At 31.9% G+C, this 16,943-nt stretch overlaps 1 protein-coding gene across 2 annotated transcripts; it reads left to right on the top strand.

Moving 5' to 3' along the window:
• The first annotated feature begins 9,020 nt into the window (after positions 1–9,020).
• Positions 9,021–15,387, top strand: LOC7458138 (protein INVOLVED IN DE NOVO 2). Of its 2 annotated transcripts, none has more exons than XR_002984428.2 (8): positions 9,021–9,187; positions 9,904–11,182; positions 11,385–11,566; positions 12,397–12,486; positions 12,593–12,880; positions 13,439–13,648; positions 13,885–14,000; positions 14,260–14,401. XR_002984428.2 is itself a non-coding variant. In XM_002316245.4 (8 exons), exons 2-7 carry the CDS (start codon positions 9,937–9,939, stop codon positions 14,491–14,493), a joined length of 2,250 nt encoding a protein of 749 aa, XP_002316281.2. In that variant the 5' UTR covers positions 9,021–9,187; positions 9,904–9,936; the 3' UTR covers positions 14,494–14,495; positions 14,901–15,387. The 2 variants fall into 2 exon arrangements, 1 of the variants encoding a protein (XP_002316281.2); XM_002316245.4 differs by lacking the exon at positions 13,885–14,000 and adding an exon at positions 14,901–15,387 and having other exon boundaries at positions 14,260–14,495.
• Positions 15,388–16,943: the final 1,556 nt, after the last annotated feature.

Below are 16,943 nucleotides of genomic sequence, written 5' to 3'. Positions count from 1 at the left end.
CTGAGTGAGTGCTTGTTTGGATTTTGGAATTGAACTACATGGGTGTTGTTGGGCCGTGGGGACCTGATTGTGGGCCATAATGCTTCATCTTGGTGCCATTTGATTTAGATAGACTTGAGCGTGAAGCCCGTTTTTTAACCGGAAAAAAAAAAAAAAAAAAAAAAAACAGTAGTTTCATAAAGTCCAGATATATTATTATTTTTATATTATATCCAGAAAAACTATACCTCGCTATTTTAGAAAATAATTTATAATATCAGCAGTATATAGTATTTTTTTAGTAACAACTAATCCTTGCAATGATTTGAAGAGCAAAGAAAATCTTTTAACTCGAATCTAAGCTGGTTATGTAGAGGCTAATTACATTTCATTTACATAGTAAGTTTAAATCACCATGAAATTTATGGCTTGAAATGATGAATAAGAAAAAAATGAGAGATTATCTTCGGTGTTTTCGCCAATAACAGTTGGACGATTGTTTGAAAAGATATCATATTTTAGAGTTATTTTAAATTAAAAAAAAAAGGAGGGAGGAGCTACTTTCTAAAAATGGATTTTTCTCTCTTTGCAATAAACTGTAGCTTCGGGGTAGACGACAAGAATGATGACAATCAAATAATATATTTTATTGGTTTTTCACCTCTAACTGTATTCAAGAGTGTTTCTGTTTCTGTTTTTATGTTTTTTTTAATATATTTTTAGTTTAAAAAAATATTAAATTGATATTTTTTAATATTTTTATGGTTTTTATACGAATCATTAAAAATAAAAATAAAATATTTTAATATTTTTAAAAAATAATTTTAAAAAATATTATATATTACAATTCCAAACACTCATAAAAAAGAATTAAATCGGTGATAAGAGAGATTTTTTTTTCATCAGTTTCTCACATTATAACTTTAGTATTCAAGAAAAAATATTAAATTTATTTTAAATACAAAGAGTGATATATCTGAGATCATTTAAAATTAATTTAATTTCAATTGACATATAAACTAGAAAATACGCTTCTAATTTTTATTGAAAAAATGGTATGATGCCATTACTGCTATGATCATTTATTTTCATTGTCAGAGGACGCAGCACATGAAAATCTAATATTATTTTTTTAGTTTAACATGAGTATTCGGGTTAGTTTGCACGTATCTCGACTAATTCCACAAACCCTAAAGTTAACGACCATGTAAGCCTCCAGTGACCATCATATGAGTAATCACAGGGTTCGAATCTGAGACCACAAAGGAAACAAACTTCTTGATCCCAAGCTCTTATCACTGGAACAACACCTAAATGGTTCACGAAAATCTATTATTATTTTTACCATGGTGATGTTGTTACTGTAGCCACCTCTTCCACCAAGATCAACACAGTCATCCACGTTGGTGTCACCACCGTCACAAATATCATATTATAAACTCTTCTCGTGATTACCACTGTTATCTATCGTCATTATAGTCGTTGTCACTGTCATTATTAATTTTCTTCATTATTATCACCATCGTTCTAGTTGAGAGTCATTTTTTATCATATAAAAAAACATATACACTAAAAAAGATATCTTTCATTTTAATTTCTAGTTTTTGGATAGGTAGTACACGTTGTACCGTTATGCCGCAGATAAATCAATAAAAAATGTCAAAGAAATATCAAAGCTTCGTTGGTGTGTTATAGAAAGTAAAAAAAAAAAATCATCACTCGGGTCACTGGAATAACAAAAATAAAAATTTATTTAATTATAAAAAATAAGGATAATAGATGAGTTAAATTTGTATGGAAAAGGTGATAGTGAATACAAGCACAAAAGGATTGAATGCATAAAAAAATTATAAAATTCAATTTTTAAATATTATAATATTAAAATTAGAAATTAGAAAAAATAAAAAAAACATTTTATGATAACTCACGATAGCATACCAAACTCGTAACTTGTGTCGTGAAGTTGGAACAACTCTATAAAAAACAGATAAAAAAAATATGATGTTTGATTTCTAACAACCTGAATATAGATGTAGATGAAATTGAAAAAAAAATTATTTAACAAAAAAAAACTAGTAAAATCAGCAAGCCTACCAAATCTTGTGAGTTTAATCTTGTGAACAGGACAATCTAATAGAATGCAAAATAAAACAAAATAAGTAAAATTATGAAACTTGATTTCTAAATTAACAAAACATTAAAGGACGAAGCCCAAAAAAATAAAAAAACCAAAGTCAACCTTAGAAAATTGTCAATCCTGCAACCCAGATCACAAGACCGAGTTAACCCCATGCAAAGGAAAGCAAAGAAAGTCAGGAAATCTAATTTCCAACAAATTTGGTATCAGAACAAAATCAAAAAAGAAAATCAATGCAAAAAAAAGATCGATGTCAACTTGGATTAACTTTGATGTTAAAGGCTTGAATCACTCAACATAAATAAATAAATAAAATAATTTTTGAATTAATCTAATATTAAAGAATTAAATTAAAAATAAAATAACTCAAGACAGGAAATTATAATAAGAAAAATGAAGATAAAATTTGAAAAAAAAAATGATAGGACACCTTGTTAAATTTGATTGGACCAACACAAATTCCACATGGAAAAGAGAAGAAAAAAAAAAGAGGGGTATCATTGATCAACATACACTACTTTGGTGAACAAGACTCGATATAAAGCTTCAATTGCCACCCGAATGGTTGTTTTTGGCTATCAAAGACGCGACGAGCCTTCTTCAAATGCCAACCTAACTGATATGCTCGTTTACCCTGGTTCCTTGTATTTATTTTTATTTTATTTTTTATCATTTAAATTTGGTTGTTCTACATCCATAAAATTACATTTTATTTTATAAAATCAAACATCAATTAAATGTTAGATTTTTTTTCTTGATGTTGTGAAAACTCTATATATAAATAAACAAAACAAATTATAAAATCAAATATTAAATACAGGAAATATGAATGGATCAGATCTAAAAAAAAATGCTGAGTGACTGGGAAAAAAAAAACATAAAATCTTCCCCTAACCATACAAGTAGTCCCTGATATTATAAAGAAAAAAATGACATAATATTTGTCCAGACCTCAAACTCGGTTCCCTAAAATCTAATTATTTCAATTTAATATAATTAAATTTTATTTTATAAAACCAAACATTAGCTGAGCAACTAAATATTTCTCCGACGTTTTTAAATCTTCACACATAGGCATGAAAAAACAAATCACTAGTTCGATAGCAAAACAAAACAATATCAAAGAACCAAATAAAAAGAACAAAGAAATCGAGTAACCGAAACGTAGGTTATTTTGATTCCTCGATTCCCACACCAAAAACTTTCATTCCTGTATCCAACCAAGGTAGTGTCAGGGTGCCTGATCTTGTTGCCAAAAATTCATACCACGTGTTGTGCTGTTGCACGACTTCGAGAAGAAAATCCACGTGACCTGATAATTATGTTTTTTTTTTAATTTAAAGACAAACTATATTCTTTAAAAGTTCAAATTTTTTTTTGTTACAATTAATTTTTTTATGTGTTTTGAATTTTTTTATGCATTGATCTCAAAAATAATTTTTAAAAAATAAAAAAATATTATTTTGATGCATTTCATCACGAAAAACACTTTGAAAAGCAACCGCAACCACACTTCAACTTGAACGACACTTCCAGGTCAGCTTTTACTTAAGCATGGATCAATATTAAAAAAAAAAAAACAATTTTAAAGATGCATGCTACCCAATCTATGACTCTAAGCTTTTAAAATCTGGTGTATAAATACAAGGTTTAACTACCAATGAAACTGTATAGATGAAATTACTGGTAAAATGATAAAAGTTCCAGTAAATTTGATCACAGCCATTGCAAATTCTAATCCTCACGGTACGATAAAAAAGAAGAAAAGAAAAAGGGAAAATCCAAATAGTACTGTTCCGATGTCAAACTCGTCATCCAAGATCGTTGACTGTCCAAGTAGGGAAAAGAAGCCAGGCCTGCTCCCTCATTGGTCACTACAGTCCAAACAAATACGAACGTGTGCTATCACTGCCTTTTCATTTCCGAGTTTACGGTGGGCCCGAGTGTCAAATAAGGGCGTCTTTGGTATTCGCCGTTTGCCCCAAATTTAGAAATTCTCTTGTTTAAAATTATTTTTTTAATATTTTTAAACTTTATTCATGTGTTTATATAAAAATAAAAAATATTATTTTAATATATTTATAAATAAAAAACACGTTACCACTTACAAACAAGTATTAACAAGTTGAGGCTCCAGAGGCTGTTGATTTTTGCAGATGAAACCATGTTTCATGAATTTTTTTGAGTTTTTTATTATTATTTTGATATGTTAAAAATTATTTTCATACATTTTTTAAAATATATATATTTTAAAAGTAACTTCTGTGCTAGGGAGTGTTTGGGAACGCAATGCAAACTGTGTTACCTTAAATTTTGATTTTTTTTACTTGAAATTAAATTTTTTTAATGTTTTTGGATCGTTTTGATATGTAGATATCAAAAATAATTTTTTAAAAATAAAAAAAAATATTTTAATATATTTTTAAGTAAAACATATTTTAAATCGTCATAACTATCACAATTCCAAATACACCACCGTTAACTAACCAAACAGACCTCGAATTTCACCGCTGGCTAGTGACTCGGTGCTGCTACTATTAGCTTTTTTTTTTCTTCTAATGGACACTGGCCAGTGACTCAGTGCTCCGGCTATTATCTTTTGTTATTCTAGTCTAAACAATTTTTTTTTCTGGGCCCTCCTCTGTAAAATGCAATGACAGATCATGTCAACTGTTTAGCTGCTGTAGTTGCCAAGTTAACCTCGTGTTTTCAAGCGCGTATTCCCCACACAGTAAATCATGCGTCTAACACGGACCACCAACCCAAGAAAAAAAAACTCCAATCTATTTTCTTTGAAACAACACCACACCCAGAACGAGCCTCCGTATTCCCACCACCACATAAAAGTGTATTTTATTTATAATTATTTTTTTGAATTATTTTTTTTAAAACATGTATTTTGATTAATTTTACGGATTTTAAAATTAATAACCATGTAAGTTTTGGTTCTGAGATTTGTAAAATCCAAACTGGTGACCTCTAAAAAGCAAATTCAGAACCTAACTAGTTAAATTACACCCCCTGAAATTATCATTTTATGGTTTATATTATGGGTGGTGGAATAATCTAATGGAAGTATCTAATAATTCCCTTTATCTAAGAAAAGGTGAACAAACTGTTAGGATAATTGTTATTGAATAAAATTAACAAAACTTGACACATGGAACCGATATTTCTTTATTCCCCTGTTTTGTTGTTCTTGCAAAAAAAAAAAAAAAAACTTTGACATGTAAAAATTAGTTTGACTTTATACTGAAATTATGATTGAGATATTGTTTTATTGGGTGAAAAGGAAAGATTCATTTAGTGTGATGCTTCGTGTTCGAGTTATATTAGTTATTTTTCTAGATAAACAGCGTGTTTATATATAATTAACCTTGATTATTTTGTTTTTTTGTTGGAAAGATTACATGTTTTATATATAATTAACCTTGATTGCTTTGTATTTTGTTTTAGAAATATGAAATGTTTGTTTTCGGTCAACTCCGTTTGTGAGGATACCCTAAACTTCAACTCCGATACGGGTCTCTTCCGTAAGGAAAAAAACCTCAAAATCATGAGAACTTGTTTATTTTTGTAGCAGAAAAGCTGTTTTTAAATAAATTATTTTTTGTTTTAAAATAATTTTTTTATGTTTTTTTTTATCATCTTGATGTGCTAGTATAAAAAGTAAATTTTAAAAACACTTTAAAAAACAATAATTACGGCAATGCTAAACACGCGGGAATCAAAGGACTTTCAAAAGAAATGGTGCTACTTTCACTTCTTTGATTTTGTTTTTGTTATTCTATTATTACCAGTAGGACCTTATTTAGCATGTTTTAATTTAAATATGTTCAAATTAAAATATAATCATTTTATATCATTTAAAAAAATTCTGCATAAAAAAAAGTTAAGAATGACACAATATTTACGAGTATATTTCCTGACATACAATGATAAATTGGGCAATTAACACAGTAAATTTAAAAAAAATGATGAATTGACATAGAATAAAAAAGACTTAGCGAAATAACACAGTTTGACCATGTTATGCTTCAGAAGCTCGACGTGATCAAACTCTAGTCTTTTACCTTAATCGGTCAATCGGTTCATAATAGTCAGTGAAACTAGTCAACTGGTTTTGAAAATAACAAAGAAAATTTTAAAATTGTCAAAATCAAGGGGTCTCAACGAGATTTTTAATATCTAAAGATTTAATTATTCGCGTAGCGAGACGGATAGCTACTATAAGAAGAACAACCTCCAAAATTTATTGTAAATATTTGAGCGCAATTCAATGGTCGGATCAAAAGTCATGGTCCTTTTGAGTTGTTATTCTGGTTTCGCGACCAGACCTTCTTTTAGATCTAGACTTATTTCACTAATCCATAAATACAATGCTAAATCATCTACATAATATGTTTGGAGCATATTCTCATTTGGTTATGGCATACTCGCACTTAACTATTCAGAATCACTTATTATTGCATAGACAATAACCTTTTGAGATTTTAATTATAATTTATTGTTTGGTCAACAAGTTGGATAAAGATGTATATTTTAACTCATAAAAATATTTGAAAGAAATTTTTTATAAAATTATGGATTTTATGTAAAATGATTGGCCGGCTAATACAATTGGATCAAACTGGTCAAATAATTGAGGTAAAATATTGGAGTTTGAGTATGTAGCTCTTTAGAATTATGACATGATAAAATTATATTATTTAGCTAAATATTTCCAAACCTATAACAATCCATTAATTTTTTTTAATTTACCATGCTAATTAAAAAAAAATCTAGTATGCAAGTTGTTAGCAGATGTTGCAGATCTCATGCATTCAAGTAACTCAGTCAATCTTGACACTTACTTTTTCAAGTCACCAAAAGTTTTAAATCAATGACAAAAAAGAGCATATAAAGCTGTCAAGTACAACATTTGTAGCGATATAGCTAGACCAGATTTAAACCAGTACATTGGTAAGTTAATGTATTGAAATTTAAAAACATGAACCACTTTGACAAGTTCTATATTTCTACAGAGTTAGGTTAAGTTAAAGGGTAAATAGATTAAAATTAATTCAGTATTTTAACGAGAAAAAGCTAGTGGTAAAAATCACATAAAATCAATGGATAATTCACCGAGTTCATGATTAGCATATCTAGATTGCATATCCATCTCTTCTAGTACTGCCTGAAATCCATCATTCATTTAAAGTTTTAAACACAACCCAGATGCATCAACCACGGTTAGAATTTAGACAAGAGTCGGTGATTTTATTATTCACCACTTTACAAAACAATACTTGTCATAAAAGAGTTGTTTTTTTTTAAAAAAAATATGTTTTTATTTATTTATTTTATCATTCAAAATTTAGTTTATCATAGATCAAGCTTTATTATTTGTTGTGGTTTGTTTTCTTTGTAGTTATCTCGGTTTTATGATCCGTGTTGCGAGTTTAGCAAGTTAACTTGATCGGCTCAATTTTTTTATTTAAAAAAAGTAGTATTTTTTCTCGATTTCATCCGTCAACATTATGTTAATTGTGAACCAAGTTTTTTGATTCTTTTTTATTTACATTTTATTAGGTTATTATGGTCTCATAACTCGAATCATGAGTTTTGCAGGTTAATATTGGTTGACTGGTCATTTTACTATGTCTGTTTTTTTTTAGACTTTTAATTGAGAATTATGCTTCATAATTTATCTTGATTTGCTTTATAGGAGGTATCCCAGTTTCATAACCCAAGTCGCGGGTTTGGTGAGATAACTGGGTTGACCTAAGTCATTTTGTTGGTTTGGTTTATACGAAGTTATCATAGTTTTATGATTTAGATCACGAGTCTGACAGGTTAATTTAAGTTGATCTGGGGTGTTTTTTATTAATTTGTTTTTAAGTTTCATATTTCAACAATTGATTGAGAATTAAATTTTATAATTTTTTTAATTTACTTTTTGTGAGATTATTATAGTCTCAGGAACCAGGCTATGAACGTAGTAGATTAACCCATATTTTTTTTTTAATTTCATTATTTAGTATTAAGTCGACTGAGAACTGAATTTCATAATTTATCTTGACTTACTTTATACAGGGCTATCATGATTTTATAATTCAAGTTGTGAAATTGATATGTTAACTCAAATTGACCCAAATCAATCTCATATGTTGGCATCATAATATTTTTAAAAAGAAATACCGCCTTTAACTTTTTTTAAAGTCAAATTATATTTTTGCCGATTATTCAACTTGCCTTTAAACTTATTAATCTATCTAAGTTACATTCAAATATTTTTTATTTTTTAAAAAATTAACAACACTTAAATATTCTCTCAACGTTATTTTAGTGCATGTCAGCATCTCAGTAGCAACCAAACCACCAAACTGGGAATTCTCCTGCTATGATGCTAAAAACTAACAAAACATTCACACTATATTTTTCTCACCCAACCTCGAAAGTAAACAATAACATAACAAAGACTGCCATGATCATAAAACGAAAGTGTCCATTCATCATCTATTAAATCCTGTTACTTGCATGGTTAAGATCGATTTAAAATGTAATTTGAATTGAATTTTATTTTAAATTAGATTGGTGACTGACACAGATAAATCTGGACTGAATTGATAAAATTTAATTGACTCAATTAAATATATGAATAATTTTTTTTATTCAAAACAATATTATTTTAAAATTTACTGACAAACCTAAGACCGAAGCTAGTTCCAATAACCGTGTCACTTCCTAATCCAATTCACTGTATAATTCCGAGAAAAATAAAAAAATAAAATGGAATGGTCCACTAATTAACCCAACTCACTAACTAACACTGTTAAAAGAAAAAAAAAGAAAAAAACTCGCTTTCCCATATCTGCCCTCATCACGCGCCTTAACAGACAAACTCCACTCGCGCTAGGACGAAACTCAAGTCCTAACCGAAACACACACTTGTCATTTCTTCCTAAAAGCTCCACTCAAAAACCCAAATCCATCTCCTTTAAAACACTCATTGTTCGTGGAATTTATTGTTCGTGGAATTTAACTAAAAACTCACAAAATCTCACCATTTCGAGCTCTGATCTTGCATAGGTAATGGTTCCCCAGCTTCCATTACGTTATTTTCTTAGCGTTCACTCTGACTTAATTCTTTACAATTTTTTTCACATGCACCATAAATGTGTTATCATTTTGGTGTTTGATTTGGTTTTAGTGTTTACTAGTGTTTTTTTTTTTTAAATATTAATCCCAGAGTTTCTTTTCACTGATCTGCTGATTATCCATGTTTTATGTTTTATTCACGGTGATTGAGATACAGTTGTTATAGATTCCGTGTCCTTAAAAAACTGTTTTAGCCTGCGTTGTTTTATCCCGAGCTCTGTTTGGTTCCTGGGAAAGTTTATGTATAAGAGAAAATTGTTTGGAATTTAAGGAAATAAAATGCACTTTGCCATTTTTTTCCTGTCTGTATCTAATTTTTAGTGCTTTAATTTATGTTGTTTTTTTTTCACATTTTTTTCCCTGTTAAGCAAACGGAGTTTAATTACTAGTAATTTCTGTGATTATTTGACTTCTACAATTTTTTATTAAAAGTTATTTGACAAATTGACATCTAGCCATATGATGTCTTGCATGTATAATTTTTTTTTTCACTCATTTTACATTTGGGCTTTTGAATTTCTGCTTGGGCATATGTTGATGATATTTATGATATCGTTATGTATCTTTGTCCAGCTTTCTGCTGTTAAGAGTAAGAAAAAGATTCTATTCACATCATGGGTATTTCTTAACATTTCCTTACACCCCAGGTACTCCTTTGATACATCCAAGTGCGAAGCTCAATGGATCACAGTTCAGACGAGGAGATTGACGCAAGCGGATCTGATTCTGAAATGGATGAGTATGAAAATGAAGCATATGAAGAACTGAAGGACGGGAAGCTCCGAGTGAAAATTTCTGATGAGACTTTTGCTTGCCCCTTCTGCCCCCAGAAGAAAAGGCAAGCTTACCTTTACAAGGACCTCTTGCAGCATGCTTCGGGGGTAGGCAAGAGTAGGTCACAGAAAAGAAGTACCAAAGAGAAGGCTAATCACCTGGCACTGGTGAAGTATTTGGAAAAGGATTTAACAGCTGCAGGCAGAACATCAAAACCTGTGGGTGAGACTGATCCTCATAGTGATTGTAGCCATGTGGAGAAAATGGATGTAAGCCAATCTGAAATGGATAACTGTGAAGATAAATCTTATGAAGAACTGAAGAATGGAAATCATCAAGTGAAAATTTCAGATGAGACTTTTACTTGTCCGTACTGCCCCACCAAGAAGAGAAAGCGTGATTACGCATACCAGGACCTCCTCCAGCATGCTACTGGGGTGGGAAAGAGTTTGTCAGAGAAAAGGACTGCCAAGGAGAAGGCTGATCACCTCGCATTAGTTAAGTACTTGGAAAAGGATCTAGCAGCTGCAGGCAGTTCATCAAAACCAGCAGGCAAGACTGAAAATCTTAGTAGTTGCAGTCAGAACGACAAGTTTGTGTGGCCCTGGACAGGTATTGCGGTTAACCTACCTACTAGGAGGGCTGAGGATGGGCGATTTGTTGGAGAAAGTGGGTCTAAATTCAGGGATGAGTTGAAAAGTAGAGGGTTTAACCCGACAAGAGTTCATCCTCTGTGGAATTTTCGTGGTCATTCAGGAACTGCCGTTGTGGAATTCAACAAAGACTGGCCTGGTTTGCACAATGCCATTTCATTTGAAAAGGCTTATGAGGCAGATCAACAAGGGAAAAAGGAATGGTTTGCTAGTAGTGGGGAAAAATCTGGTATCTATTGTTGGGTTGCACGTGCTGATGATTATAATTCGAACAATATTATTGGAGAACACCTAAGAAAAATTGGTGACGTTAGAACAATTTCTGATCTCATAGAGGAAGAAGCCCGAAAACAGGACAAGCTTGTATTCAATCTCACCAATGTTATTGAGACCAAGAATAGGTACTTGAAAGAGATGGAGTTGAGATGTTCAGAGACTTCAGCCTCCCTCAACAAGTTGGTTCAAGAAAAAGAGAAGCTTCTTCATGCTTATAATGAAGGTGTGTTCTGTTATACCACTTAAGGCAATATTTTCTCTACTTTGTAAAAAGTAATACAACTTTTTCTTGAGTAATAATTTAGGTTTTAAGCTGTTATACTCGTTCATGTGCACAATCCGCAGGAAATAGTTGCTTATTTCTTTCTGGTACCATGCTGCTGTATACAAATTGATTCATGCTGCATGCATATGATCATTTGCAGAGATAAGAAAAATTCAAACGGGTGCAAGGGATCACTTTCAGAAGATACTGAATGACCATGAAAAGATTAAGTTGCAACTAGAATCTCACAAAAAAGAGCTTGAGATGCGTGGATCAGAATTGGAGAAGCGTGAAGCCAAAAATGAAAGTGACAGACGAAGTCTTTCTGAAGAGATTGAAAAGGTGCGCTCCTTGGTGCTTGAGTGGAATGACTCTTGTATGCATATTCTCATGTTCTGGCATGAACATTGAAGAGGTGAAACCAATAACTTAAAATCATAAATAGGAGAAAATAGAAGGTAAATGGTGTCAACTATTTATTATTGCGGACCTGATTTCATCGTTTTGTTGAAGAGGAAGAGCATATAAAATGATCAATCTTGCTTACACTGCATTGTGTTAATGATATTATCAGAGCTTGAATGGAAAAACATGTTGTCACAGACAACTAAAGTCCTGGCCCCACCAAAGAATTTGAAAACTAATCTCTTTTTATACTAGAGTTCACTTCAACCTGTTACTTCACATACATTTTTCTTTAGTGCTGATTGATTGAAGCATCCTCGCTGTTTTCTAAATGATTTTGTGTGCTTTGGAGTTGGAGGTGATTATATCCTTTTTCCTCAAGGGGTCATATTTTTGGGATTCCATGGTTCTATCCATTGTCTCTGTTCAATAAATGCTTTAGAGAAAAATAAATCTTTTCCTTTCCACTCACAAGGTATGATTTTCAAACGATTGTTTTCTGCAACTCTACTAGATGGACTCTGTGCATAGTGTTTCCCTATCTCTTGTTTGTTCGAGGGGCATTTCTGATTATGTTAATGTACTTGGATCCCTAGCTTAATAGTCCAAACGTATTATGCATTCTCCGGTGTAATTTATTACAATAGGCTGTTTCACACAATAACTATATTTGTTATTTTAGCATCAGTTGAAGTGTTTCTTATGATATTATCTGCTCAAATATTCGACAAGTTTGCCATGTCTGCCTTTTTTTTTTGTTATTTCAGAATGCAGTTAGAAACAGCTCACTTGAGTTAGCTGCTTTGGAGCAACAAAAGGCTGATGAGGATGTCTTAAAACTAGCTGAAGATCAGAAGGTTGGTTTATTCTTTTGCGTACTTTAATAAATAGCAGAGCATATCTTTATCAATGTTGATAACACGACATGTTGAAGTTATGTCTTTGATTTTTTATGCCATTCAGAGACAAAAAGAGGAACTTCACAATAGAATCATTAGATTGGAAAAGCAACTGGATGCAAAACAAGCACTGGAGTTGGAAATAGAGCGGCTCAGAGGGGCATTAAATGTGATGAAGCACATGGAGGATGATGGTGATGTAGAAGTTCTGAGAAAGATGGATGCGATAATAAAGAATTTGAGAGAAAAGGAAGGAGAACTCAATGATTTAGAAGCTCTTAACCAAACTCTTATTGTAAGGGAACGCAAGAGCAATGACGAGCTTCAGGATGCCCGCAAAGAACTAATTAATGTTAGTAGTTTCTACTCTTCCAAGTTTACTTAAGTCCATGACTTTTCATTCTTAACTGAGAAGACAAGCTATTTTCACAATCATACATCTAGGAATATTTTGTTCTCAGCTGTGACAACATAATTTGGTGTGGTCCATATTCCATTTCATTATGATGACGCTACTCAACCCATGTAGTTGTTTAGGGGATTGTAGATGATGAAATATCCTGGGATGGAATGGAGTGGTCAAGAATATTCTTGTCTTCCATCATGTGGTTGGTAGTGCTAAAAATCCATGATGATGATGAGTTGTTTAATTATCAATTAAGGATTGGAACCCTTTGGTTGCTGGCATTGGTTCTTTTCTTTCTAATTTGATTTGTTTCAGTTAATATCGAACTTCATCATCTGACAATGCAAAATGTTACTCATTATGAGCAATTTCTATTTTCCAGCATGTTGAGTACACAATTCTACTCATTATTTAAATGCCTAGCGGATATTTTTTGAAGCTCTCATTCATTGTACTTGTTCCTATCTCTTGGTTGTTAGATATCACCAACCCCCTTTTTGGCAGGGCTTGAAAGAAATATCAAATCGAGCTCATATTGGTGTAAAGAGAATGGGAGAACTTGACAGTAAACCATTCCTTGAAGCAATGAAGAGAAAATATAACAATGAAGAAGCAGAGGATAGAGCTTCAGAAATTTGCTCATTGTGGGAGGAATATCTTAAAGATCCAGATTGGCATCCTTTCAAAGTTGTTATGGTTGATGGGAAACATCAGGTGTGTCTTCCTAATTGGCATTTATTTGTGCTACATATTGAGCAATGTTGCATATTTCGATGCATTTTATGTTTCCAATGCAAGAAACAAGCTTGGCAAGCATGGTAGGATATATTTCTTGTGGGCCTACAGTTTACATTCTCTACAACTTGGCACCATTTCCCTTTTGTATACTTCTATATAGTGAGCTAGGACTAATCTAATTTCAGCAATTGAGTTTCCTCTTTGTTGAACAGATTTTCTCTCAATGTGGTCTCGTTTCAGAATTTTCTTCTGAATTTTTCCTTCACCATCTATGACGAGCTTGCACTTTTCTTGAATGGTGTATGAATGTCTGCTTTCTGTCTTAAAAGTAAGCGGCCATGTCAATGTGTTAATCGGGTCAATTTGATTTGTCAAACTATTTTAAATATCAAGAAATCCAAGAGATGCTAAAAAGTTTCCTTGTAGTATTTACATTTGAAGAATTGAATTTATGTACTAATAATTTTATTCTGATATTTTCTTTTTCCTTTCACATTGTGGTTTTTCCCATCCCTTCGCCAAGTATGCTGCACCTTGATCGTTGCTTCCTTTCACAATGAATGGCTAAATTTTAATTGTTGGTTCAGGAAATAATTGATGAAGAAGATGAAAAATTAAGCCGCCTGAGGGATGAGATGGGTGATGAAGCTTGCATGTCTGTGACGACATCCTTAATTCAGGTAAATGAATACAACCCCAGTGGCAGATATATAATCTCAGAGTTGTGGAACTACAAAGAAGGGAAAAAGGCTACCCTGGGAGAGGGGGTCTCATTTTTATTGAGCAGATGGAAAGCACTTAAGCGCAAGAGGGAAGGTTGAAGGTTGGTACATTCTGTTTCATGTTTCACTTCTGTCTCAACTGAATAATGTCCTTGTTGTCTCAACTCTCATGTTGATTGTAATGCATCTGAGGAAAAGAGGAAGCACTGGAATTTGGCATTTAGAGAATGAGATGTTTTTCAGAGCTCATCCTGCAGGAATGCTCACTGATTGAAAATCATCTATCTTTTTGTTTAAAAAAAAACTACAAGCAAAGATGTGGGTAACCATTTAAAAGGAATTCAAACCAGTTGTGCATGCCTGCATTTGTCTCAGTTATCTAGCTTTAATGATTAGGCACCCCTAAAGGTCATTAATAGGGTTTGAACGCAATGGTCATGATACTTTTTTCTTAGCTTCCTATTTTGGCATTAGTTTTATTCTAGAAACATTGTTGGAATGTACAGGAAAGAACTAATCAACTGCCGAGATGGAGCGACGAGCCCAAAACTGGAAGACCTGTTATCCGGCAACCAGGAAATAAATCAATCTGCCAAGTGATTGGCTGGTTTAAGGTACGAGATACCTATTCTGTGTAACATATTGAACTTGGTTTTCCGCTCTCATTGGATGTCTTGCTCAGAATAAACTGTCATGTGCTAACATGCGGAATTGGTGTCGGACAATTTTCATAAAGATGTGGACTTAAGTTTGACCCTCCTGGTCTTCAAAAAGTAGAATGTGCATTTTCAGGTGTCCATTCCCTCAGTGTTTGCTGTAAGGCATACTACACCTTACAGTTTTCTGAAGGTAGGATAGTAGTGGTCACATTCTTCTAACCTTGTATGTGCTTGTGAGTTTTGTTCCTGCAGATGCAGCAAAACAGCAGACATCCTTTGATTGCTGAAATTGTATTTTAAGAACTCTTTAATGGGCAATAATTTCTTAGCATAATGACCACGAGCAGTCATCTTTGCAAATTGTCTTTTCATCAATTTGGCCAATTTTAGAATGTTTGAATCATGATTTAGCTGAGATTATTCAAATTGAGTTTTACTTATCATTTTATACATGAGATCAAACTTGGTCACGAGACAAGAACACGTGTAGAAGTATACTTGAACCCAGAAATCTCTACAAAGGTAAATCTGGATAAATTACATGCAATTTTTCATTCTCTGTCAAATGCTCAAAGATTTCTTGTACTAAAAAAATTATATGGGCAGCTGTAGTTGGTTGGGCCTGGGGTTTTGAATTACTTTTGTTTACAGTAAACGTGAACAAGTCCAAACTGTATATTACCTCTAGAATATTAGAGTTCTACGGCTTCTATAGTTTAAAAATTTCCATGATCGATCTCGCTGCTTGCATAAATTTGCAATGAGACCAGAGGTGTGAGACAGGGTTGGCCGGCCTCTAGACAGCACGAGCGCAGTACGATAGTTTGGCATTTTAAATTTTTAAATTTTTAATTAATTAATTTTTATGATTTTAGATTGAGTGTTAAAAATAAATTTTAAAAAATAAAAAATATATTTTTTATGCACTCTCCCAGACAAACATGCGGACAGGTCTAGGGTTTACAGGCAAGTCAGCTTCGGCATAACAAATTTTACAAGAACAAAATTTGCTTATTTCAGTATACTCTCAAAGGAAATTACAAGTGTTTTTTTTTTATTCACTCACCATCCATGAATCTTTAAACCAGACTCATGCCGCTAATAGCACAAATGCACATTTAATTTATCAATAAATATGAGATAGTTAAGTTTTCTTAATATTTTTTAATACAATTAAAATGATATGACAAATATGGATTGAATTGACACGCGAAACACGCTTTACACCTCAAAAAATTATTCTCCTGTTAAATAGAAAATTAATTACAAAATAAATCTAAAATAGCTTGTGAAATAACTATAACCTTACTCACAGTGTATTGTGGATTTTAATATTGCGTTGTGAGTTTCTCCTTCTTTTTTTTCACTTTTTTTTTTGAACTGATATCTTTTGCATTAAGTTTATATTTTATTTTGGTTGACTTGATATAGAGTTTTTGTAGTGTAAGGAAATAAATCTGACATTTATTCTATACTCGATTTAGTAAAATAAAATTCAAATATAATAATTTAAAACAATATAAGCTTAGAACCAAACTAAAACTTAAATAAAACTTAGACTTAATTTTAGCCAGATTAGGGACTAAAAAGGAAAGGTGAATGGTGTGGGGAAGGTCACCCATGATGTGGTGGTGCATATGCTTTCCTCCAAGATTTGAAGGGGTTTTTGATGGATGCCGTTGAAATCATCTCATTTTTCAAATTGATTTATATCTATTTTGCCCATCGTTTGCAATTTTAGTTCTTTATCTTTTAATTCAATCTTTTATTAAAATAAAATATGTAAATGAGTGTTAATTTAAGCTTAAAAAGATTTAAATAAGAGGATGAAACGTAAAAATAGTACAGTTTTGGACACATGGCTTGGCTTGGTGTTTGTTAATATTTTAC

The sequence above is a fragment of the Populus trichocarpa genome, chromosome 10 (assembly GCF_000002775.5).
Source record: "Populus trichocarpa isolate Nisqually-1 chromosome 10, P.trichocarpa_v4.1, whole genome shotgun sequence".
In the NCBI taxonomy this organism is placed as follows: domain Eukaryota; kingdom Viridiplantae; phylum Streptophyta; class Magnoliopsida; order Malpighiales; family Salicaceae; genus Populus; species Populus trichocarpa.
This window is presented reverse-complemented; position numbering and strand designations above follow the sequence as displayed.